The 23,260-nt window shown below is 51.2% G+C and overlaps 1 protein-coding gene across 9 annotated transcripts; it reads left to right on the top strand.

Moving 5' to 3' along the window:
* The first annotated feature begins 305 nt into the window (after positions 1–305).
* On the top strand, positions 306–23,046 carry LOC117580742. Of its 9 annotated transcripts, XM_034267418.1 has the most exons (18): positions 306–651; positions 2,186–3,114; positions 3,239–3,488; positions 6,082–7,486; positions 8,230–9,124; positions 9,196–9,373; positions 9,428–9,599; positions 13,840–14,367; positions 14,794–16,656; positions 16,715–16,830; positions 17,094–17,102; positions 17,650–17,731; positions 18,836–19,552; positions 19,615–20,165; positions 20,233–20,916; positions 20,981–21,188; positions 21,259–21,352; positions 21,389–23,046. In XM_034267418.1, the coding sequence occupies exons 2-17, from the start codon at positions 2,190–2,192 to the stop codon at positions 21,343–21,345; spliced, it is 8,670 nt and encodes a 2,889-aa protein (XP_034123309.1). In that variant the 5' UTR covers positions 306–651; positions 2,186–2,189; the 3' UTR covers positions 21,346–21,352; positions 21,389–23,046. The 9 variants fall into 9 exon arrangements, with proteins under 9 accessions (XP_034123309.1, XP_034123310.1, XP_034123311.1 ...); XM_034267419.1 differs by lacking the exon at positions 21,389–23,046 and having other exon boundaries at positions 13,843–14,367; positions 21,259–21,345; XM_034267420.1 differs by lacking the exons at positions 17,094–17,102; positions 21,389–23,046 and having other exon boundaries at positions 21,259–21,345.
* The last annotated feature ends 214 nt before the right edge of the window (positions 23,047–23,260 follow it).

The raw sequence follows: 23,260 nt of genomic DNA on the forward strand, positions 1-23,260 counted from the left end.
GATATTCTGTTGGTCTTCTAACATAATTAAGCAGGGGAAAAAAATGTATTTATTTAGTCTGGTGCTGCAGCAGCTGCTGGGAATACATAAATCTTGGCATTACTTAACGCAAAGAGGGTATTTTAACGTCGATGCTCCACCGTGGTAAGCACGTTTACCAGCAACATGTGTACGGATCAACAGCAACATGGCTGGGCAACAAAACGTGGCCGTCGGGTGGGTACGGTGGGAAAACGGATATTTCCAATATTCTTTGATTTCGTTTTTTGATATGAGTTTGTAATAGTCCTCTTTCGGCCGCGGACAAGGAAACAACAGAAAAAGTGTCGCATTTTTTTTTCTGAATTCAGAAAAGTAATGATAAAACATCCAAATTGATCATTTCGTCATAGACCAAAAAACTCTAAAAAAAATCTTCGCAAAAGCTAAATTTCCGTTTCCCACGCAACAAGCAACAAAACTTTTGGAAAGAGAAAAACAATTTGTTTTTTTTTGGTGTCTGGTTCAAATTTAAAATCTATAAAAATCCGTTGATTTGGTAAACTCGTGTTGGAAATCCTTCAAAAACGTGTACGGTGCCCCAGGATTGAGACAGAGAGCTGTGGCGCAGGACACAAGGCGACCTGGTCGCAACACAGATCCAATTTCCAGGTGAGTTATCGCACTTTGAAGATTAGGCAAACCTGATCAAACGGTCATTCGAAACGGGACTCAATGAAACCCAAGGAATGATCGATCCATCAATTGATCGCTTGATAAGCTCGGTCCCTTCAATCCCTGCTCGGTTACCCTTGGCACACCTGGCACACACACACACACACACACACACACACACACATTGACACATAGGCACAAAGGGGCACGCACTCACACACTTACAATTACGATCGCACCCATGAGGCGGTTGTCGTGTTTGTCTTTGCTCTAGCTCTAATTTTAATTTAGCCAGAAAAAAAGGCTGGCGATGGAGAAAAAAAAACCCTAAGACCCTAACCCCTCGGAGACGGAGACCCAGATCCAGATCAGGGCGGAAGGAGACCCACAAGAAAAGGGGTGGTGCGTCGTCGTCTAATACATTTAATTTGTTGCTGTTTTTTTTTTGTATTCCTTCACTGCTCTCCTGCTACTCCTGCTCTCTCACTCGCTGCTACCCCGAGCCGGGGCTAATTCTTCAGGCACAAGTCACACGGAGTGTGAGGAGCAGGGAAAAATGAATTTTCTGCCAGGAGAAAGATCGAATCATCTTTTGGGTAGGAAGAATAATATTTTTTTTGCTCGCCTCTGCCCCGACTCCGACTCCCCGACTCCCCGACTCCCCGACTCTGTTGTTCTCTCCTGCAATTCTGCTCGGCTTTTCATCTCTCTGGGGTGACGTTTATGGATTACATGAAAATCCATTTCTCTAGACCTGTGTGTGCGAGTGTTTGTGTGTGTGTGTGCTGCATCTAGACTCTAGAGGGTACACAAGACACATAGACAAAGGCAGGGGATCTGGGACGGATCTTTTGTGTTCCCCTTTGGCTTTGCCGATTGCCGATTGCCGCTTTTTGCAAAATGGCATCATTATGCTGGGGCGTAATTGTTGCACGCAGACAAGCACAGATCTATGCTTACACAGATACACACAGATACAAGGATACTCACGCACGGGGGAAAAGGAGACACGATGAGCCGCTGAGCAGGATCCTTGGCCGACTCGCTCAATTTTATGGTTGGCAACCGCAGCGCTTTAAAAATCTGTTTCGAAATTAGCATAAGTTTAATTTCAATTTAAATGCAAACCTGAAATCCGCATAAAGCGCGAAAGAACCTGGATGACTGAGGCCTGAAGCATAAAAGAAGACGAGAACGAGAACGAGGACGAGGACGAGGGACCTCGGCTCCTTAGGAGTACGTGAAAAACTCGTTTGCCGCAAAAACAATTTGCAAATGATTCCTGCTTTGTTTGCTCGCTTGCTTCCTTCATTTGTTGTTCGTTTTTTGCATCAAAAATTGTCTGGAAGTTCCCAAAAACAAACACACACAAAAACTAACCAAGCACGAAAGAAGGAAACCAGAATCCGATCCCCTGTTTGCTGCCAGCTGCCCATCGAGCAGACCTCTACCAAGATCCAGAGATGATCATCAGCTAGGCACTCCATCCATTGATAGATACTTAAATCCTTTATTTTATTTTCCACATCAGGGACATGCCAACCATGACACGCATGCATCGGCACTCCAGCTCCAATGCCGTGGTGGAGGAGACGCGCGGCCGTCGGCGCGATGTTGGGGCCGAGGGAGAGGCGAATAAGGAGAACTACGGCGTTCACTTTATGAGCAGCCCCTTCGGCAACGCCAGCCTGATTGCCCTGCAGGACCTGAGCAATGTGCACGGCAAGAGTCCGCAGCGGCGAAGCTTCAGCGAGGGCAGTGGACCGCGTCAGGCCACGCCGCAGCTGGCGGCTCTACGCTGCCTGCCCCGAGCTACAGCTGTGCCCCTGGGTGCTGCTGCTGCTGTTGCTGCTGCTGCTGCTGCTGGCAATGGGAGTGGCAGTGGGAGTGCCGCTGTGGGTGTGCCTGTCCTGGAAGACTCGCAGTTGTCGTCCTCGCGGATGGGCGACACCACCCTGGATCGCATGCTGGACGCCATCATAGAGTCGGCGCGCAAGGAGGTCCGCTGCAAGCACACAACAGCAGCCGCGGCTGTTGCAGCCCCAGTGGCAGCCACCAATGTGCTGGCCGATTGCGGGGAGTGGAGCGAGAGCAGCGTCCACGAGATGGAGGTGCGCACACCCACCCACCTGAAGCGGCAGCGGGTGGTGCGGCGCAAGAATCCCCACAAGACAGCCCACACGGCCACCAGAGATGGCCAGAGCCGGAGTCGCAGCCAGGGCAGGAGGCACAGCGCAACGCCAGTCCAAATGGAGCATGTGCCCAGCACGAAGCGCTGCCTCAGCTTCTCCAGCTCCACGTCCAGCGACCTGGACGACGATGAGCAGCTGGCCAAGCGCAGTTCGATGGCCTCCACCACATCATCGAGCCACTCCAGCGCCGCCGGCATTGACAGCCAGCGGGGCAGCATTGATCTGAGCATCGTCTACGATGCCCAGCAGCGACAACTGAATGTACACGGTGAGTCCCAAGGCGCATCGATTGCGGTAGGTCCGTGAAAGCACTCGCACCTTCAGGTGGATAGGAGAGACCATCAGCTAGACTCATCGGCTAACTCTCTCCCTTTCTCTCTCTGCCCTTTTAGTCATTCGCTGTCGTGACTTGCAGCGTTCTCATGGGACTGGCACTGGCGTTTATGCCTACGTCAAGGTGGCCCTGGCACCCGCCCAGTCAGCTCAGCCAGCCATGAACTCGGGCTTTCAGCGCACCGCCGTCCACCGTCACTCGAGCCGTCCGTACTTTGATCAGCGCTTCAGCTTCCCCATTCCGCAGGAGGAGGACTCGTCCAATCAGCAGCTACAGCTGGCCGTATGGCATCGGGATCGCCATTTAAAGTGAGTACGAGTAAGGTCACAAAACAGTTTGTCAAAACCCATTACTGAGCCCCAGCTCCTGGTGTCCTGTGTCTCAATCTCATCTTGAGCCCATGTCATTCACCCTCAATTGTAGGGTGGGGACTGGGTGTTGGGGGGGTTGGAGTGCTTGGAAGTGAAGAGGGTTGAGCACTTGGAGCAGGCAAAAGACTAAGGTCTGGGCGTCTGGTTAATTGTAACGTTTTGCTCAGGCCTCGTGGAACTTATAGCGCCTGCTGCTTGCTGCATTTCCTGCACATAAACAACCCCATTCCCAGTCCCCGCCATAGCCCCCACAGTGGGTGCGGGTTGCCCGAGGGCCATGCATGTACGAGCATGTTCCATCTACCGTCCACATTTCACATTTCACATTCCACATCCAGGTCATGCGCAGTGGAGCGCCTTTTCCAGCGACTTTCGACTACAAATTTCTGGGCTGACCTGCGCCGCGGCCCGCCAGTTCTCCAGTTCTCAGTTGGAGTGCCAAGCTCGCGCGACGCTAAACAGCAGCACCGTGCAATAAAAGGGCCAGGCCACAGAGCACAGAGTATCGGAGAAGCATCGAGTAGCGGCAGCGGCAACGGCAACGGCAACGGCCTGGCAACGCTCGAGCAGCGAATGTGCTAAAAAGTGTGTTGGACATCCGCAGATTCCACTTGGCACTTTGATAATTGTAACTTCCATTCATATTTATTTGATTATTTTTGTTCGAGTTCTGCTCCGACATCCGACATCCGGTGTGCAAGTGTCAGTGTCCGCGTCCGCGTCCCAAGCCCCCAAGGGGCGGGCAGGCAACATCGAATTATATAACTGTGTGAGTGAGGGCCGCATGGAAAGTGTAGCATACTTTTGGGCATGCTGCTTAATCGAATGCGAACAGGAAGTGCTCAGCTCTCGCTGTGATGTGTGAGTGTGCGAGTGTGCGAGTGCGTGTGCGTGTAGCAGGAAGTATGACAGACTCGACAAACGTGCCGCTGTGAGTCGTGGAGCAAAAGTTAATTGAAATTCAAGGACAAGAAACCCATTTACCACTGCAGTGCCGAGAGAGAGCGAGCGTCGCCACTTGACCAGTTTGTTCTGTTTGCAGTTCTAGCTTGTGGCACTCCAACTGGTTGGTTGGTTGCTGCCATTTGATGCCAGATCGATTTGGTTAGCGATTATGCAATGGTCACCCCCATTACACGCAAAGCACACACACACACACACACACACACACACACGCTGGCCCGCGACATCCAACACACAGAGTCCAATCCTTTCGCTGACGGACAACTAATTGAGCTGAGCCAACTAACTAAATGGACACCCGGGGAATGTCGGCCAGCTGCCATTTGCCATTCCCATTCCCATTTGTCTCTCTCTCTCTCTCTCACTCTCTCTCGCTCGCTCTGTGGCAGAGTCGCTCGTATTTGTTATGCATGCATAATGTAGCACGCACAGAAAAGCACACACATCGAAGAAGACAGGGTAAATGTGTAAATTGTGAAAATAGTTGGGCCAAAGGACTCGTTTTCGAGCGCTTTAAGTCAATTTACAAAGCGACTGACGGCTGAATTATTCATTGCCTGCTTTTCGGCGAAGCCTTCTACCTTTCGCAGTCCACAAACGGCCTCCTTCCTGTCTCTGCCACTTCCACTGCCGCCCTGCCTCTCTGCCACTATTCGCATTACATTTTTAATGCCTTGCCCCCATTTTGGGCCACTCTTGAGTGGGCGGTCCTTGCCTTGCAGACAATCGCGATTGCAATCGCAAAAGAGAACCCCAAAACAACAGGAAAAACAGAAAACAGAAAACAGAAAGAACTCCACTCCACTCAACGTACTTTATACACTGCCAGCCATCACCGACCACAAAAATCAATAAAAGTGACCCAAATACGCGCGCCAACTCCAGCTAGAGTGTCGGCAACTGAAGCTGAAGCTGAAGCTGAAGCTACAGCTAGAGCTGGGAGTGGGAGCCACAGCTAAAGGACGAGCCACAGGATATGTAGATAAAGCTAGCCGCTAGCACCACGCAACCACCCATCAAAATTGGCCGGCCAAAGCGCATTTCCGGGCCATGTGGAATGTGGCAAAGAGAGAGAGATAGAAAGAATGTGACGCCAGCTTAGAGCCGCTAATTGATTTATGTCACGTACGATGGCCGCTCTCTCACCCAAGATAGTGGCAACCTAGGGTTAGGGCTAGAAGGTGAAGCAACAGCGGAAGAGGAGGCGGAAGCGGAAGCACGAAGATTGCCTGACCGAACTAGACCAGCGACCAGGGGCCTATAAATAAACCATTGAAATGCCAGTGCAACGTGACGCACAGTGTCCAAAATTGTTATTATACAATCAGGGCTTTACCTAACGTTCCGCACATGTTGGGGCAGATCCAATCTTGCAGTCAAATGTGCTGAGAGTGTGGGCTAAACAGTCGAAAGGTGTTTGAATATCTTTGATTGGGTGAATCATTCATGGGCTCAAACTGGAGAGCAAGAACCTTTCTTTCCAATGCATAAATGATCATTTAATTGTTTATTTTGTTCCCCTTCCTTACTAAAGATATTTATTTTCTCTCTCTTGTTGCTCCCACAGACGCAGCGAGTTCCTGGGCAGCAGCACCTTCCCGCTGAGCGAGCTTCTGGCGGAGAGCCACAGCGTGAGCGGATCCTACAAGTTGCAGTCACAGTCACAGTCGCAGTCGCAGGCATGCCTTAGTAGCTGTCGCAGCAGCAGCAGCCGGAGCAGCAATCACGAAGAGCAGCAGCAGCAGCAGCAGGAGCAGGAGCAGCAGGAGCAGAAGCAGCTGGTGCCATCACTGGCAGAAGGTTCCGATATGGCCACCACCACAGCCACGCCACAAAAGTCGTCAGCAGCGGCTGCGGCGGCAGCAGCAGCAGCAGCAGCCATGAACCTGGACGAGGTCATCAGCATCAGCATCGACAGCATGGCCGGAACGACGACATTGGGCAGGGACGAGTGCCTGCTGCAGCCGCAGCAGCCAATGAAGCTGAGCAAGAAGGCGCTCCATCAGCGGGACGCGGACGAGAATCTCTTTCTGCGCTTCCTCGAGCTGGATCCGCCTGCCGATGGCAATGCGAACAGCACCACCAACGCCACCGTCGGCGGCAACAGCACGTCCAGTGGGGCGGGAGGCGGAGCAGCGCCGAGTGGTGGGGCAATCGCCGCAGCCATCTGCAATGTGAATGCCAATGTGAGCAACGCCAATCACCTGAACGGAGCCAGCGGCAGGCGGCAGTCGACCATGGCCAGTGGGGGTAGCGGAGGGAGCGCCGGCAGTGGACAGCGATCGCTGGGACGCACACCCTTCACGATGACACGGCGACTGACGCGAACGGAGGAGCGGGGATTCGGCTTCTCCATTGTGTGGACGCATCCGCCGCGCGTCGAGAAGGTGGAGGCGGGCATGTCGGCGGATCGGTGCGGCATCCTGCCCGGCGACTATGTGATCTTCGTGGACAAGCACAATGTGGTCACGATGCCCGAGGCTGATGTTCTGAATTTGATACGATCGCAGGGCTCGACCTTGACGTTGGAGATATTCAGAAGGTCAGGCGCGGGCGCCACAATGGCCATTGAGACAGCCACCACAACGGCAACAGTCGCCGCCGCCTCCCTCTCCACATCAATGGGAACAGCGGGAACTGGCACTGGCACGGGATTGGGAGCAGGTCTTTCCCTCTCCTTGGGCAACTCCAATGCCAATGCCATCACACAGCAGCAGCAGCAGCAGCAGCAGCAGCAGCAATCCCGTCAGCAGCTGGTTCTGGGTTTGGAGCGTGAGGATCTAAGCAGCAACACGACAAACATGATGAGCTGCTCTCTGCAGCGGACGGGCAGCTCGAGACCAGCCACCCAGCCACAGGCGCAGCTGAGCAACAATTTCTCGCGTCCGGCGACCGCCTGCTCCGGCACCACCTCCTCCATTGAGGCCGCCAAGCGGCGGCTCCACCTGCCTCAGGTCACCTTCAGCAAGGAGGTAGGCAAGGGCGTTTTGGTCTAACCCGAATAACCCGATTCGATTCGATTCGATTCCCAATCACCAATCCCAGGGGGATTTCCCGCATTGAGTTGCAACCACATTTTTTTTTTTTTGCGTGTATTTCTTTTCTTTTGTTGCCATTTGTACATACTTTGCAGACCGTTTATTGTTTAGTTGTAGAGTTTAAGCTATCGCCATGCTGGCTATCATTACGTACTATTATTAATCATCATTTTTTTATGCCCAACCCAAAACCCAAGCCGCCATTAGGAAACAAAAATTAAAATAAAAACAAACGCTTGACAATAAACATCTTTTTTTTCTACATTTTATTTGCGTTTGTGTTGAGTTATTTCTTTATTTGTATTAAACAGAATGGAAGGGTTTTTATTTATGTGCTCTGTAAGGTATTTTATTGGTTGCCTTTTGTTGCTTGACTGCCAGTTATCTGTCCGCACTTTATAGCCCCATAAACCAGCTCGTATGTCCAGATATAGACTAGATGTACGACCGCTTTCCGCACCTAAATTACATAGTAGAAGAATTCATTTGGTCCCCATGGTAACCCAAAGCCAGGCCACAGCTAGAAATGTTCCTCAATTATCGTGCACCGATGGAGCACTTTCCTGCCTCCCGTTTTCATCGATTTGAATCCATTCAAATCCTTATTTATATTCAGACATTTTGTCATCAAACTTTTTGAATTTGAATCATCTTTAACACTCTCTCTCCCTGTCCAGTCGATTGTGCCCATAACGGACAATCGGCGTCGCTTCCTCCTGCAGCTGATTAGCCGGGAACAGAACTTCACGTCGGCCCTGCACTTTGGTGTGGAGCGGTTTGTGCAGCCGCTGCTGGAGCGCAAGGATCTGATATCGCCGAACGACCATCGGACGCTGTTCCAGAACATTGACGAGCTGCTGCGCATCGCCGAGGATATTCTAGAGCAGCTGTGCAGCGGAGACCAGCACCAGCACCAGCAGCAGGAGCAGGAGCCGCAGATGAACTTTGCCTCGAGGGTGTACCTGTCCAAGACGACGGCCATATGTGCGGCCTACAAGAAGTACTGCAACGGCATCAAGCGGGCCGACTGCGTGCTGGTGAACAAGTCGCGGCAGACGGGCTCCGAGTTCATAGCTTTCATCACGGAGCCGGTGGTGCCGCGCAAGCGTCCGGATCTCACCATGTTCATCCACCGTCCGCTGCAGCACTTTCGGGAGATACTCAAGCTGATGCAGCTGCTGGCGAGCAACTGCCACGTGGACACCGAGGAGCACAAGAACTTCAGCAGCGTGATCGGGGAGCTGCAGGCGGCCTACCGCGAGATCACCGTCAGCAGCGGCCTCATGGAGCCCCTCGGCGAGGGCCGGCCCCTGCTCACGCTCCAGGATCTGGAGTCCCGCATGGTCTTCACCAAGTGCAAGCCGTTCACGCTGGCCGTGCAGGGTCGCCAGTGGATCTTCGGCGGTGATCTGTCCCGCGTCGAGGGTCGCTCCATCAAGCCCTACTGGACGCTGCTCTTCAGCGACATCATCGTCTTTGCCAAGGTTAGCCGCGACCGGGTGCTCTTCATCACCGAGGAGCCCGTGCCCATAGCCAATGTTGTCGACTCCTGTTTCCACATGCGCAAGAAGAGTGAGTCCCAATCCCACGCTCCCCCTGGCAGTTCTTATTTCAATTTGTTTTGCCTCCCCCACCTGCGGCAGCCACCGAGTTCCGTTTGACTGTGGATCCGAATGGGCGGCTGGCCGAGAGCCCCACAGGCTACTGTGCGCCCGATCTGAGCCGGACACCGAGGCGAGGGGCCCGCCGCAAGAGCCTCATCCTGCGCGCTCCCTCCCTCGAGCTGAAGGCCGTCTGGCAGAACCTGCTGCAGCGCCAAATGTAAGTCTTTGCCTCTCCCCACGCCCAACTCTAACCCAAATCGAACCCCTGTAGATTTCTGGTGAATGCGGCACTGGGCTCAACGCCCCTGTCCAGCCCGCTGGACTCGCCGGATGTGCTGAACACGCTGGTGCCGCTGAGTGATATCGGCATGACCTCCGCCTCGATGGCCTCGATGAAGCTGCCATCGCTGGACAGCATCAACCTCAAGCAGCAGAAACAGCAGGTGCGTCTCTTTCGTAGCAAGCGCCTGGACAGCGGCGATTCCTACGAGAATCTGCAGCGACTGGCCAGCGCCGTGCGGCATAGCTGCGCCACCAGCACCACCGCCAGCGCCACAACCAGTGCCTGCGCCGCCACCCAGACGCCGCTGCAGTCGCAGTCGCAGTCGCAGTCGCAGCTTTGCTCCGCCTCGCTGCCCTCGCGCACCACGTCACCAGCCCGGCAGGGCCTGGGTCAGGGCCATGGTCATGGCCACTCGAATGGCTCCTGTGGCGGCTCTGTGCCCAATGGTGTGGGTACCACGGCAGCGCTGGTGAGTGGCGGGGCGGCGGCCTGCGACAGCTCGCTGCGGCGCTTCAACACGAACAGCTCCTGCCTGAGCAGCAGCGGCAGCCTGACGGGCCCGGGCACGGGCACGGGCACGGGCCACACCCACACCCAGACCTCGGCCCCATCCCTGTCTCTGCCCAGCGCCAGCTGCAAATGTCTCACGGCCATTCCGGAGGCAAGCATCGAGCCCCCGCCCGTGCCAGTGCCCGTGGCCACGCGACCGCCCTCACAGAAGCTTCTCGAGTTCAGCCTGAGCTCGGTGGGGCGGTCGTTCATCGACGAGGCTGCCATTGGGGGGGTCGGGCAGGTGTCGCTGACCACCCCCGAGACGCCGACGCCGAACATTTCGCCCAGCTCGCAGCAATGCAACTCGGACGCCTTCTCGAATGACTTTGTGCCGCCGGCGGGCGGGCGGGCGACGAACATTCCGCTGGCCGAGTTCGGGGGCTCGTGGGATCTGCTGGAGCTGGACCTGCAGCTGCACGAGGTCAATCTGGATCCGTGCTACGACACGGATGTGGAGGAGTGCATCTTCCTGGGCGACGGGGACCGTGTGGGCATCGAAGGCGCGGACAATCCCGACGGGGACAATGACGAGGACAGCGACGAGGACAGCGTGGTGGTGGACGATGATCCATTCGGCATGCTGCCCACCAAGCCCACGCCACCGGACTCACTGGATCTGTGATTTGACTTTTGGCTACAAACGGACTGTAACGCCACTGCGACGACAGTGGCGACAGGCGATGACGATCCCTTCCCGACCCCCCAGCACAATCTTTGAATCGACGAGCTTAGACAAAACTACCACTGATCTACCCCTTACCCTCACTCTTATCTCTCTCTCTCTCTCTCTCTCTGTCGCTGTTTATGTCTCTTGCTACCTCATCGCCTGATCCCTCTCTATCTCTCTCTTGATTGCTCTGCTTGTGGCGCTGCCCCTGGCGCTGCTTCTGGTTGTGCTTCTGGTTTTGGTCAACTCCAACACCAACTCCAAGTCCAAGTCCACGTCCCTCTTTGCTAGACTTTGCAGGCAAACACTTTGAAGTTCGTACCACCAATTACAATTATGTATCTCTGGAGCATTGTACATAAATATTTATGTAACCTCCGCCCTATATACAACTCTCCATCTGACTCGCTTTGCGCATTGTGTATATAAATATTGATATTGATATCTATATACTTTTACTCTCCTCGTAATCGTGTTTGCTCCCTCCAAGTCGATTCTGAATCGAGTGTAAATATTATCAAAAAGAAGTTGCCGCAGATGTTAATTCAATGATGATAATTCCATGTTGTTTGTGTAGCACTTAATTCTTACATAGTTATATACAATATACCTTCCTTATATACATACCTACCTACTTAGAGTACATTTGTTAGATTATAGCCATACCGTATATAGATTTAGCTATAGCTAGTCAAATATACAAAACACCCGCCCCAAAAGCGGATAGCAAAACAAAAGCAAAAAAGCAAAAGCTCCGCACAGACACTTACCAGCCAGTGGCTGGGTGCATCGTTTTTAATGACCTAATCGTATATTCCATACTCCTAATCGCTCCAATTCGTATTATCAAATTTTCGATTGAAACTTTTCTGCCAATCCAGCAACAAAGTGAACGAAACCAAAGGAATTATTAATATCTAGTCTTTAAAAAATGCTTCCATTTTGTAGCCAAATTGAAAACTTATTACTGTTATTGCTGTTGTTGTATTACATTAGCCTTGATCTAGTTGTACATCTAGATGGGGTTGCGGGACTCGTACTCTAAGTTTACCATTAGCCAAATATTGTTGCCATTCCTAGATTCGATTCGATACTCGCTGATCCTTCTCTTCCCCGAATCCTAAATCCCTTAAGTTCCACTCGAAAAGCAATTGAAATTGTACAAACATTTCCCCCATTTCCCATTTCCCATACACAGTACACATTTCCACATGTATAGTACCTAGTATAAACTTATGTCTATAGCTGTAATCGAACTTTGCTCAGTCGCAGGGCTCTTGGCTGGATGGAACCCCTTGCATACTCGTACATGTATCTGATGTCAATTATCAATGACAAGCACTTTGTTGCCTTTTAAAAGCAATCACAATCCCAACCACAATCATCCGCATACATCCATCCCATGTACATACATAGATATTTTTAATATCCATAAAACATTCATTTTGGGGGCTCGCACAGTGGGGCAACGGTTTTCATTCTGTTTGTTCCTTGCGGAATTTTTGAATCTTTATACCCGTCTTTGGGCACCGCTGTGCGAGCTCTGTTGGGTGTCGACGCTGTCCAGCCAGGACTTGAAGCGACTCTTAGCTAGTCTCTGGTCTAACCTCCATATATATATATATACACGCACACACACACCTGTACATCTGTGGCAAGTTTTAACAGACTGTGCGGGACTGTGTCCGGCTCGGTTTTTGGGTGTGCCTTGAGCAATAAGCAAAATATCTCTCTATACACCATATACACACATACAAAGGTATACATATGCAGTCTATATACATATATATATATATATATACATCTACATATATATATTGGTATTCATATTCATATTGTGTAATCTGTATGTACGTCTAGAACTTTTTGATTTCATGTTTTTTGCCACTTTACATAACACGAAAGGAATCGATATCGATATCGAATTCGACATCGACTTCGACTTCGACTTCATGCAGTTTGAGATTGAGATTGCGATGAGAAACGAGATGCATTCAAATAATAATAATAAAAAACAAAATGATTCTTTGACTAAAAACGCTTGTGATGTTCTTTTTATTTCATTAAAAAAAAAAAATCAAAAAATACAACAAAAAAAAGAGTAAACCAAGTAGAAACCCACCGAGCACTCATTCAAAACGTTGCCCAATATCGCTCCGCATTTATCTAAATCCTGGTCTAATCCTGGTCCTGTGCTTACATTAATTGGTCGATCCAAAGCAAAACCCGAAACATGATCAATATCCCAGAGATGAACAAAACAAAACAAAAGAAAGAAAAAAAACAAAAGAAAACAAAACCAAAAGAAAACACACAAGGCAAAAAAGAAAACCAAAATTGATAAATTAAAAATTGTGATGGACTCAATTTTAGTTTTAAGTTCGAATTGCTTCTTCTAATTCTTCTCCAACTTCCAACTTCAACTTCAACTTCCACCTCCAAATCTATAATCGCTTATTTGTTGTTGTCGTTTGTAACTGTAACTGTAACTGTACCCGTACATATCCCGTTTACCGTTACTGTTTTTGTAGCCGTTAGTTGTGCTGTTTTGTATCCGCCATATTCGTTCTGTGTTTTGTGTTCGCCCCACAACCTTCCTTCCCTTCCACTAGAATATCCAATTTACAATTCCTACGAGCAAGAGCAAGAGAGCAAGCGTTTTTAATCAAAGCAAAGAAGGACAAAGAACAAGTTCACGGTCTCAATCGTATTATTATTTCCGTTCCGTTTCTCCGTTGAATCGATCAAAGATCTCAGCCAGAAGTCAAAAGCAAAATCAAAAGCAAAAACTAACCTCAAAACTCAATGCAAAAGCAAAGCAAAGCAAAGCAAAAAGAGAAACAAGAACAATGAGAAAGCGAAAGCGAAAGCGAAAGCAAAAGCAAATCCAAGCAATAGCAAAAATGCATGCGTAACCCTACTCCAGCTTGGAAATCATTTCCAAAAGTTCCAATGAGCCCATCACAAATTTTAATTTGCCAAGCAGCGTTTGGGCAGCGTTCGGGCAGCGGTGGTGGGTGGATTGGTGGGTTTGCGGGCAGTGGGCTGTGGGCTGTGGGCTGTAGGTGGTGGTGTTCCTGTTCCTGTTCCTATTTCCAAGGCCAAGGCCAAGGCCAAGCTGGTGCCTCGTCAAGGTAAGAAGCGGTCCACAGTCATTTACCCCCACACATTATTTTTCCAGCAGCGTAACAGCTCTCACGGCCATGGGCACACGGGGCCAGGTGCGGCCGCCGCCGGTAGCCACGGCCATGGACACACACACGGACATGCCGTGGAGCAGATCGAGCTGCTGATCGACGAGAAGTGCCGCATCCTGAACAAGACCGGCACACCCAAGTCGAGCGCTCTGCATCTGGCCAACTGGATGAAGGGCCAGCTGGACAAGCAGCAGCAGCAGGCCCGACTGGCGGCCATTGCCCGCTCGCAGGAGAACATCACCGCCGAGGACGAGCAGCTGATCTTCAACAGCGACAGCGAACAGGACGAACGCATCACATACTGGACGCGACAGCAGCTCGAGAAGCGCACCAAGGAGCTCAACCTGGCAAAGGAGAACGGCGTTCTCTCTGCCAAGCCCAACTTCGGTGGCAAGCGACTCAGCGGGGTCGAGGAGCTCAGCATGAGCGCCGCCTCAGACATCTACTCGGAGGCGGAGGCGGCTGGCCACAGCCAGATCAGCCAGTCCCACAGCACCACATCGGACAGTCAGGTGAGAGCAAGTCTGCTGTGCAGCTGCATCCACGTGCTTGATCCACATGAGCCACACCTCTCCTATCCATTTCAATAAGGGCTCGGCACGCAGACACTGAACTGTTTTAGTGCCTGCGCCCGTCGCGAAACCAAAAACGGTACTTGCTTCTCTGCCGCTGCGGCAGCCGAGCCTTCTTCTGGCCATACGAAGTTCTTTCTCTGTCGCTGCGTCGGTTCTATGTGCATGTGCCGAAGCCACGTGAAGCATTTACGCTGTGCGTGCGCCGACAGCGCCGACAGCGCTGCCCGAGAACTGTTACGACGCTGCCGGCTTCTGATTGAAAGCACTCAAAGCAAAACTTACATAATTGTATAACTCCTGCCTCCTAGTAAAAGCTAATCCCTGCTCTATATTCCGCTTCATCCCTCCTGCTTCACCATTTAGATAACGGTACGCTCGAGCCCCATTGTGCTGGACAAGCTGGCCGTTTGCCGACACTGCCACAAGAACTGCCAGCAGAGTGGCGCCGGCGGCGGCGGTGGTGTCGCTGGCGTCAATAACTCCAGCTCCACGCCGGTGCTGCTCTGCAACTCCCTTAAGGTGCAGCATAGCCAATCCTCGCCGAATCGATGCTGTAAGCTGAACGGTATAGCTGGCGGATCGGGCACGGGCACGGGAGCTGGCACCGGCACCGGCACCGGCACGAGCAGCGTGACCAGCATGTCCAGCAGCACCATCACGGGGGAGCTGTCCTCGAAGGTGGTCGCCAGCAGCAGTCGCCGGGAGACCGGCGACACGGAGAGCGACGTGGCCCAACTGATCACCGATGAACTGTCCCTCTCCCAATCAGAGGCCACGGACGAGAGCGTTGGCGCCATTCCCAACAGCAGCAGCAGCGCCGGAGACGGCTCCAAAATACGAATTCTAGAACCTCAACCAGCGGCGGTGGCATCGTTGGCATCGGTGGCATCGTTGGCCTCAGGGGCAACGGTGACTCCACCTATGGCAAATGGCCACTGTTCAGGCGGTTCACCGAAACCCTTGCCACCACCACGACGCACTCGAATCGTGGCCCAGATGTGCCAAGAGCCTGCCCGGCCACGGGCAAACCAGCAGGTCAAGGCCATAGTGACGATCACGGAGACGGCACGGATCATGCGCAGCAGCGAGCGCACAGCCCACTCCGTGGGATCGGGCGGATCGGGCTCGATGTCGGGATCGCCAGCCAAATATGCCGCCTGCCACTGCCGCTGCACTCCTGAGGACTTTACGCACGCCCAACTCTCGCCGGACAAGATGGAACACCAGACCTGCAAGCTTCTGGAGTCGCCCAAACAGACGGCAACCACCACATCCACATCCCCACTGACAGCGGCCCAGCGGCAGGAGGATGAGCAGTTGTCGCTGGTTTTGATTGGACTGGCCCAGTTTGCGCCGGCAGCCAAGCTGTGTGGGCAGGCGCGGGCGCGGGCTACACCTGCACTGCTCCAAGAGGGACAGAGCAACAGCGAAGATAATTCCACACCTACGATAGCCGTGGTGCCACCCACGCCCGATGCCGTTCTCACCAAGACGAGCACCAATGTGTGGGACAATAGCGGAGGAGGAGGAGGAGGAGCTGGATCTCCTGGAGCAGAAGTGGCCACCAGCAGCACGACCACCACCACGACGAAGCAGCCACGGCAGGCGATCATTGAGAACATACCCGAGGACTCGTGCGACGAGTCTCCGTTGGACGAGGAACCTCCGTACAGGCCCATGACCAATGCCCTGAGGCGTTTCGGCACCATGTCCAGTCTGGAGAAACTGCCCTCCGACGATCGCATGGATGAGGCTGACGAGCTGGACGATGACCTGGAGCCCTACACATCGAATGGCCATGACGACAGCCCCAACAACGATGATGACAGGGATGGAGACGAGGATGATGAGGACGATGCAGCCTCGGACAAGGCGCTGGCCCAGAACCTCAACGAATTGGTTGGCTGCTCCAGCTCGACTGGTGCCATGGTCAACGGGGATGTGCTGGCCAGCGGAGCCTGGACCAATCGAGCTGGGGCCTTTGTCTCCGACAAGATGTCCTTTTTCGAGGAGTCGCGTGCCTTCATCGACAAGTACTTGGGCCGCTGGAATGCCGAAGATACCCAGGAGCAGCCGCAGCAGACGGCCACCTCCGAGACGGACGAGCAGATGGACGAGTGCACCTCGGGGGCGACCAGTGGCGAGGAGGTATGGGGCACACCCACCAGCGGCGGGGACAACGAAGACAACGACATGCAGCTGATCAACTCGGAGAATACGCATTCGGTAAGAGATCCGAACCCGAGGTAGTCAGGGCTTTCTTTTCAATTTATTCGACTTTCAGTCACCCACCAAGTCGAGCACCTCGCTAAACGATGACGATGACACGGAGCTGATGATGGACGAGCTACTGATGGCGCCGCCTATGACGGCCAGCACCATACGGGGACTGCTGCCACGGTATGTAGGGTGAAGTGGAGACCCCGAGCTATATTATGAGACACACACACCCACACACACACACACAGCTGGTAGAGCCACTAGACTAGACCCATAAGCAGCCGCAGTAAACCCATTTACAACTCAATATATCGTATCAATAATATATATATATATATAGACGAAACTCTAGAGATAGTAACTCCATTAACCAGTAACCCTACTCTAACTAAGTAAACGAATTCTCTTCTTTTGTGTATTCCTTTGGACACTTTCTTTCGTAGCTTTTACAGGTGTTTTTTCTTTCGGTTCCATTCGTTTCGCCCAACCACAGACACACCCACAACCACACCCAGCCACAATCCAATTCGATTCGTACTTCCATCCAAATATCTCTCTCTCTCTCTCTCTCTCTCCATCTCAAGTATTGTTCACTCATTTTCGGGTTAGTTTCTAGACCTATATATAGTGATAGTTATCGATCAGGATCGAGGACCAACGACCAACGGACATGAGAGGGCGGACTGTCTTTGTCTTTATGTAGTGTATACTTGTATAGCCTTTGATCGTATCTACTATCTCTCTCTCTATATATAAACCTACTACTAAGTTTGCTCTATTCAAAATTGATACATCATTTATGTTATAGACACACACATATCACATACACATACTCGTATCTTTATCGAAATCAAATCGAAACCAAACCAATCACATCGATCGAATATTGCTAAATTCAAATTGAAATTCGTTTACATACGCCATAACATACATCATACGTATTATCGAATCGTATCGAATCGTATATCGTAATCGTATATCGATACATGTCATGCTTAGACGTCGTCTTGAGCCCCTTTTCGAGGAGGAGACCGAGAGCGACGAAGAGAAAACCCAACAGGACAGCGATGACATCAAAAAGGTGGGTCGTTATTACAGCAAATCCCAAAAAGCAACACCAACAAAAAAACAAAAAGAACCAACCAAAGAAAAACCAAACTCAAACTTTCGTTGCGATTCTGCTGCATGGCAACACTGGCGCGGCCTGAAGCAACTGTACACCTCGAAACAATTGAGACAATAGAGAGTCTTCGGTGCACCGAAGCGGCAATGCACTTGCAAACAGCACAAATGCAAAAGCATATGCAAATGCAAATGCAAATGCAATTGCATATGGCCTCACTTTTGAAGAGGTATTCGTATACGCAAGCGATGATCTACATACATAATCCCACCTGCATGTAGCCTAAGCCAAGTCATATCGAATTTAGCTAACTGTCAATGAACACTCAACTCAATGAACTAACTTGAATTCACTTTGGTTTGTCTTTCTATTTTTGTCTATACTTTCATTTCCATATGCCACACCATCGACTGCAACTCGCAACTCGCAACTCGCTCTATCGCTCATCTACATTCATCGATAAACCCACCACCGCATCTTCGCACCATCATCATGAACATCAAACAATCGATCAAACGATCAATCGAACAATCATTTCTCTGCATACTCTGACACATTTTATATAAATATTCCAATTCAAATTTATTGTGTGTGTACATTGTACCTTTTTGTTTGCCTGTCGCAATCTCTCGCTCTCTTTGTATTTTTGATGTAACTTAATCGTAAACTTATCGTTCTTGTTATTGTATTCGTATCGTTATCGCTATTCGTTATCGCTTCCATATATGTATATTAGAAAGTCGTAGTGAAATTAGTGAAGCTTTAGCCAATCCTGCAATATTGCGAGCTCATTACCATCAGACGCCTGGACGGGGACGACAAAGACGATGACAGCGAGAACGATTGACGATCGCTCCACAATCAAATCAAATTGAACGCCAATCCCCAATCCGATAAATCAAAATTCCGTACTGCCAACGCACCGAACCGCATCCACTCAGAATCCACATCAAAATCAAAGTCAACATCAACATTCACATCCACATGAGGCGCAAACTGCAAGCAGGAAGCTCTATCCAAACCAGAATTGATTAGTTGAATTCTATTCCCAACAATTGGTAGGGGGAAGCAACGACAAATGGCCACTACCTAGAGGATTCAGCTGGAAGCTCAAGCGACGAGGCAGTCCAAGTGGTGCCGGATCGGGAGGAGGATCCGGAGGAGGAGCGGCTGGAGCTGGAGCTGGAGCTGCAGCTGCAGCTGGAGCAGGAGGCGACACAGGAGCATGTGGGCTATCAACAGCAGAGATTGCAACCGAATCTGGGGCCACGTCCATTGCTCACTACCATGCTGCTGCCCACTACGGCCATAACCACGCAGATGGAACCGTCACCACCACCACCACTAGCACAGCGAGTGGGTCCACTGCCAGTGGTGGGCTTATCCTGCGAGTATCTGCTCGATCAGCGCCCCTCTATACGCTCGACACCCGCATCGCACACGACGAGCTTGTCCACGATGCCAGCTACGATCAGCGGGCCAGGGACAGGGACAGGGACCGGGCCAGGGCCAGGTGCCGAGACAGAGAAAGGGAACTACACCACGATGCCATCATCTCGGCAGCCTCAGCCTCCGGCTGCAGCAGCGACAACGGGCAGGACGACGACGATGGCGAGTCCAGCTCCCTTGTCGACTACTACAACAATCAGCAGCGGGAGCGGCACTACGAGCTTCGGCGGCAGAGCCAGCGGCAGGCCAGCGAGGTTTATACCACCGCCGCCGCCACCGCGTCGATTGCTGCTCACGCAGACCAATCTAAGCGCTGCACCACCCAAAACGGTGAGTCCAACTCAAACTCTTTCCAACTCTTTCCTTTAACTTTTGATCTTACCCATCCGCAGGAGCCACCTCAAAGAAAATCTGGCGCTACTGCTGACAGTGGCTACTCGGCGGCTGTCGGCGACGTCGCCAGCGCTTCGGACCCAATCGCTATCGGGTCAAGGACAATTCCAGCGGCGACTACCAGCAGCTCTGTGGCGGTGCCGGTGCCGGTGCCGGCACCATCCCAAAAACGTCAATCATCAACGATAATCGAGACCTGCCTGCTGGGGGCACCCAGGCCCGCCTCAGCCACTTCATCAGCAACAGCCTCGAGGATACCAAAGCCGAGCCGTGCGAGTCTCGAGACCCCCCACCGTCAGAGCAGCCCGGCTATAGTGGGGCAGCCAGCGCCAGTGCCATCGCCAGCGGTGGTGCAGGTGGAATCGGAGGTGGCAACGACAGCGGAGGGAAACGAAGTAGATCAACGTTCGGGACACGCTGCCCCAGCGCCCCACGCTGGCTGCGGCCTAAGTCCAAGGCTGGAAATGCGGCTGGCCCTCAATCACGACATCCTCGGGGACGAGGACTTGATCTGCTACGAGCCTGGTCCAGATCTAACAACTATTCTGGGGTGAGTAGGGAGCTGGTCCTCAGCCCATTCTGTAGATGCTAATTTGAGTGTCCTGTCCTGCTGGCAGGCACGACCTCTCCACATTTCATCGTCTGACGGGTCGCGATTTATTGAGTCGTTCAGCCACGAATCGGGTGCAGCCAAAAGAGGCTGTCATATCGTACTCTCAACAACGCAACTCAAAGATGGACACGCCGACGGTGAACCGTCGTCCGCGTCCGGTCTCGGCCTCCGTGCAGAGCAATCACAGCAGCAGCAGCCACGGCAGTCCACGTACCGCTGGTTCAGCTCGTGCCGGCGGCGATCCACGCAGCAGCCAGCGGGCCAGCAGTCCAGGACCATGGACCAGTTCTGGCTATGCGGCTCGAGCCGTCGCAGGGAGCGCAAGCGGCGCCGACAGCAGCATCGCCTGCAGCTCCAGCAGAGGCGGGAGCAAATTAGGCGATCTGGAAATCTTAGCGAGACGCGAGAAGATATACTGCATGTCTCAATCGAGGAGTGGCTGTCAAGTCAGGGAGACATCCACGACCTCCACAACGATGGTCGCAACGATGACGGGGATGGGTACGGGGATGGGGATGGCGATGGCATCGAAACGCGACTCTTTCTTGCCCACCCAAGCAGTAGCAGCAGCTTCTCTGACGAGGACGATGAGTACTACTTCGATGGACGGAGTGGACGGAGCCACCAGTACCACAACAACAATGACTGAAGCATTCCTCGAAACGGAAGTGGGCAATTCGAAGCGATTGTGAGTATTCCGTGAACTGCAACAGCTTCCTGTGAAATACCTAATGACATTTCCGTGCTCATAGAATCAACTTTATTAAGCGTCGCAACTCTGAGATAACCGCTAGTAGCAGCAGCAGCACCCCCAACCACTCCGACGGAGCCCTTGGCGAGCAGCCCCAACCGAGCCAGACTCAGAGTCAGACTCCGAGTCACAGCAGCCTGCTGCCGCAGGGCACGTCTCAGGCGACCGAAGCCGCGGAGATGGCACAAATGTCGCCACGCAAGGATAATGTAAGATGATCCCTTACTACTACTACAGATCCAAGGATCCACTGATAAATACATTGTGTATCTTATGCAGGACAAGCCATCTCTGAATCGCCGCCTGTGGAAGCAAATCACCAAACGCCGACGCACCAACTCCGTGTCCCAAATAGTCGCTGGTTAAGGTGTCATCCCATTCCCATTGCCATTCCCATTCCCATTCCGCCTCCCATTTCCTACTCCCATTCAGCATCCAGCATAACCCCCTGCGATCCTTAGCCAGTGCATAGCTTATATTGTGTTCTGTGGGTAGATTTTAGTTAATCTTAAGTTGAGCACGACGGATCCGAAGGGCAGCCCATCAACTGGAGAACGGACTGGAGTCCGTGGCAGTAAGTTTGGCCTGTGGCCCTTACTGGACCGGAATTGTGTGGCTGCCACTCACCCAATGGACTGACATTGAGCAAAAACCAAACCGAAAGAAAAAACTACCAAAACACCAACAGCAAGCTAACAGGAAACAAGGGGGGAAAATATTAGAGCGGAGTACGAGTACGCTAAGAATTTTTGATACAACTTTGTAGGTAGTGAATTCCGGGTATCGATCACACCGAACACGGGCCACCCTAGGCGTCTGATTGCGTCCAAAATGAATCTCCTGCCAGCAGTTGGCAGTGCCAGTGGGGAGGCAGGAGGCCAAAGGACTCAGTCCAAGCCAAATACGATGAATAAATACGACAACGAATGGCAGTAAGATGAGACACTGAGGTGATGAAGGTGGTGGGGCACACAACAACACACACACACACACACACACACACATGCAATCCAGCCAAATGAAATAAGATTGTAGATGAATTGGAATGTTTACACTGAATATATTTTAGAGGAGAGATGGATACATAGAGCATTAATTAGCAATTATACGAGCAGGAGGAGTACGATTGGCCTAGCAGTTGGCTTGTTCGGGGTGGTAGGGGCTTTTGACATTTTGTGTTGTAGCGTTTAGTTCTAGTTCTCAATTAAACAATGAAATTGCCTTACGTATTCAATGAACTATTGTATTGGTAGCTTAAAGTAGTGAATCTTTATACATACATTTTACGCATTATTTTGCAATTGTCCAGCAATGTCAGCGAACAGCAACAGCAACAGCAACAGCAACAGCATCAGTAAAGCATTCCGCATTCAGCATCAGGCTTCAGCAGTCCGTAGCATTACGTCAATAATGAATTTTAATGAATTTATATTTCACATTTTTCTCAAAAACTATTTACAAATACAAGGAAACTTTTGCATCAGAGTCTAATACAAGTGTAGCGAAAACTTTGTAGTTTATTTCACATTGAAATTGATAATATGAAATCGAAAAATGTTTAGAATGCGATGGAGATGAGATGCCATGAACTTATACGAGTTAATAACGACAAACGAGATGAAGTACATTTATCAGCTTTAATAGAAAATCTAATAAATATATAAATATATATTATACATGAATCTAACTAGTTCTAGTCCGTAGATAACTAATTGATATACGAATTACTCTTGAATAGGGTGGAGGTGTGGACGTGTACGAGTACGCGATCGAGCTATTAGGCATTTACCAATCTCACACTCCTTGGGCCTTGGGCATGGCATACCCATTGATTCAGCACCATCTACACCACGTATCACGTACCACGAACAGTGTGTCTCAGTATTCAGTAACTTACTTTGTAAAACTCAAACACTGACACACACAAACAAAACCAATCCGATTACTCGAATTAGCATGTGGGTAACACTGATGATTTTTTTTCGGTCAAATATTGTCTTTTAGTGCAGATGTGAATTTTCCTCTTGAAATTCAATAAGAAATTCAATTATTTAAAGATGAAATTACTGAAAAACCAAAACATACAAATAATTCAATATACAATAAATCAAAATCGAAATCGAAAAGATCAACCATTGGTTTACATTTCCCGGGACATCTTACGGGGTGTGGGGTTTATGTTTTCATTTTTACTATTTTAGTGCATTCTTGTTCGTTCTCTTTGGCACATTTCGCTTGTGCATCTGGCTGGCTGGCAAATGGGAGCATCTGGATTGAGTGT

Source organism: Drosophila guanche, unplaced genomic scaffold, assembly GCF_900245975.1.
Source record: "Drosophila guanche unplaced genomic scaffold, DGUA_6, whole genome shotgun sequence".
Taxonomy (NCBI): domain Eukaryota; kingdom Metazoa; phylum Arthropoda; class Insecta; order Diptera; family Drosophilidae; genus Drosophila; species Drosophila guanche.

Coding starts and splice junctions, on each gene's coding strand:
- LOC117580742 (XM_034267418.1), top strand. CDS start 2,190: ATGCCAACCATGACACGCATGCATCGGCACTCCAGCTCCAATGCCGTG. Junction 9,374..9,427: donor AACCTGCTGCAGCGCCAAAT/GTAAGTCTTTGC, acceptor GAACCCCTGTAG/ATTTCTGGTGAATGCGGCAC. Junction 19,553..19,614: donor GCGCTGCACCACCCAAAACG/GTGAGTCCAACT, acceptor ACCCATCCGCAG/GAGCCACCTCAAAGAAAATC.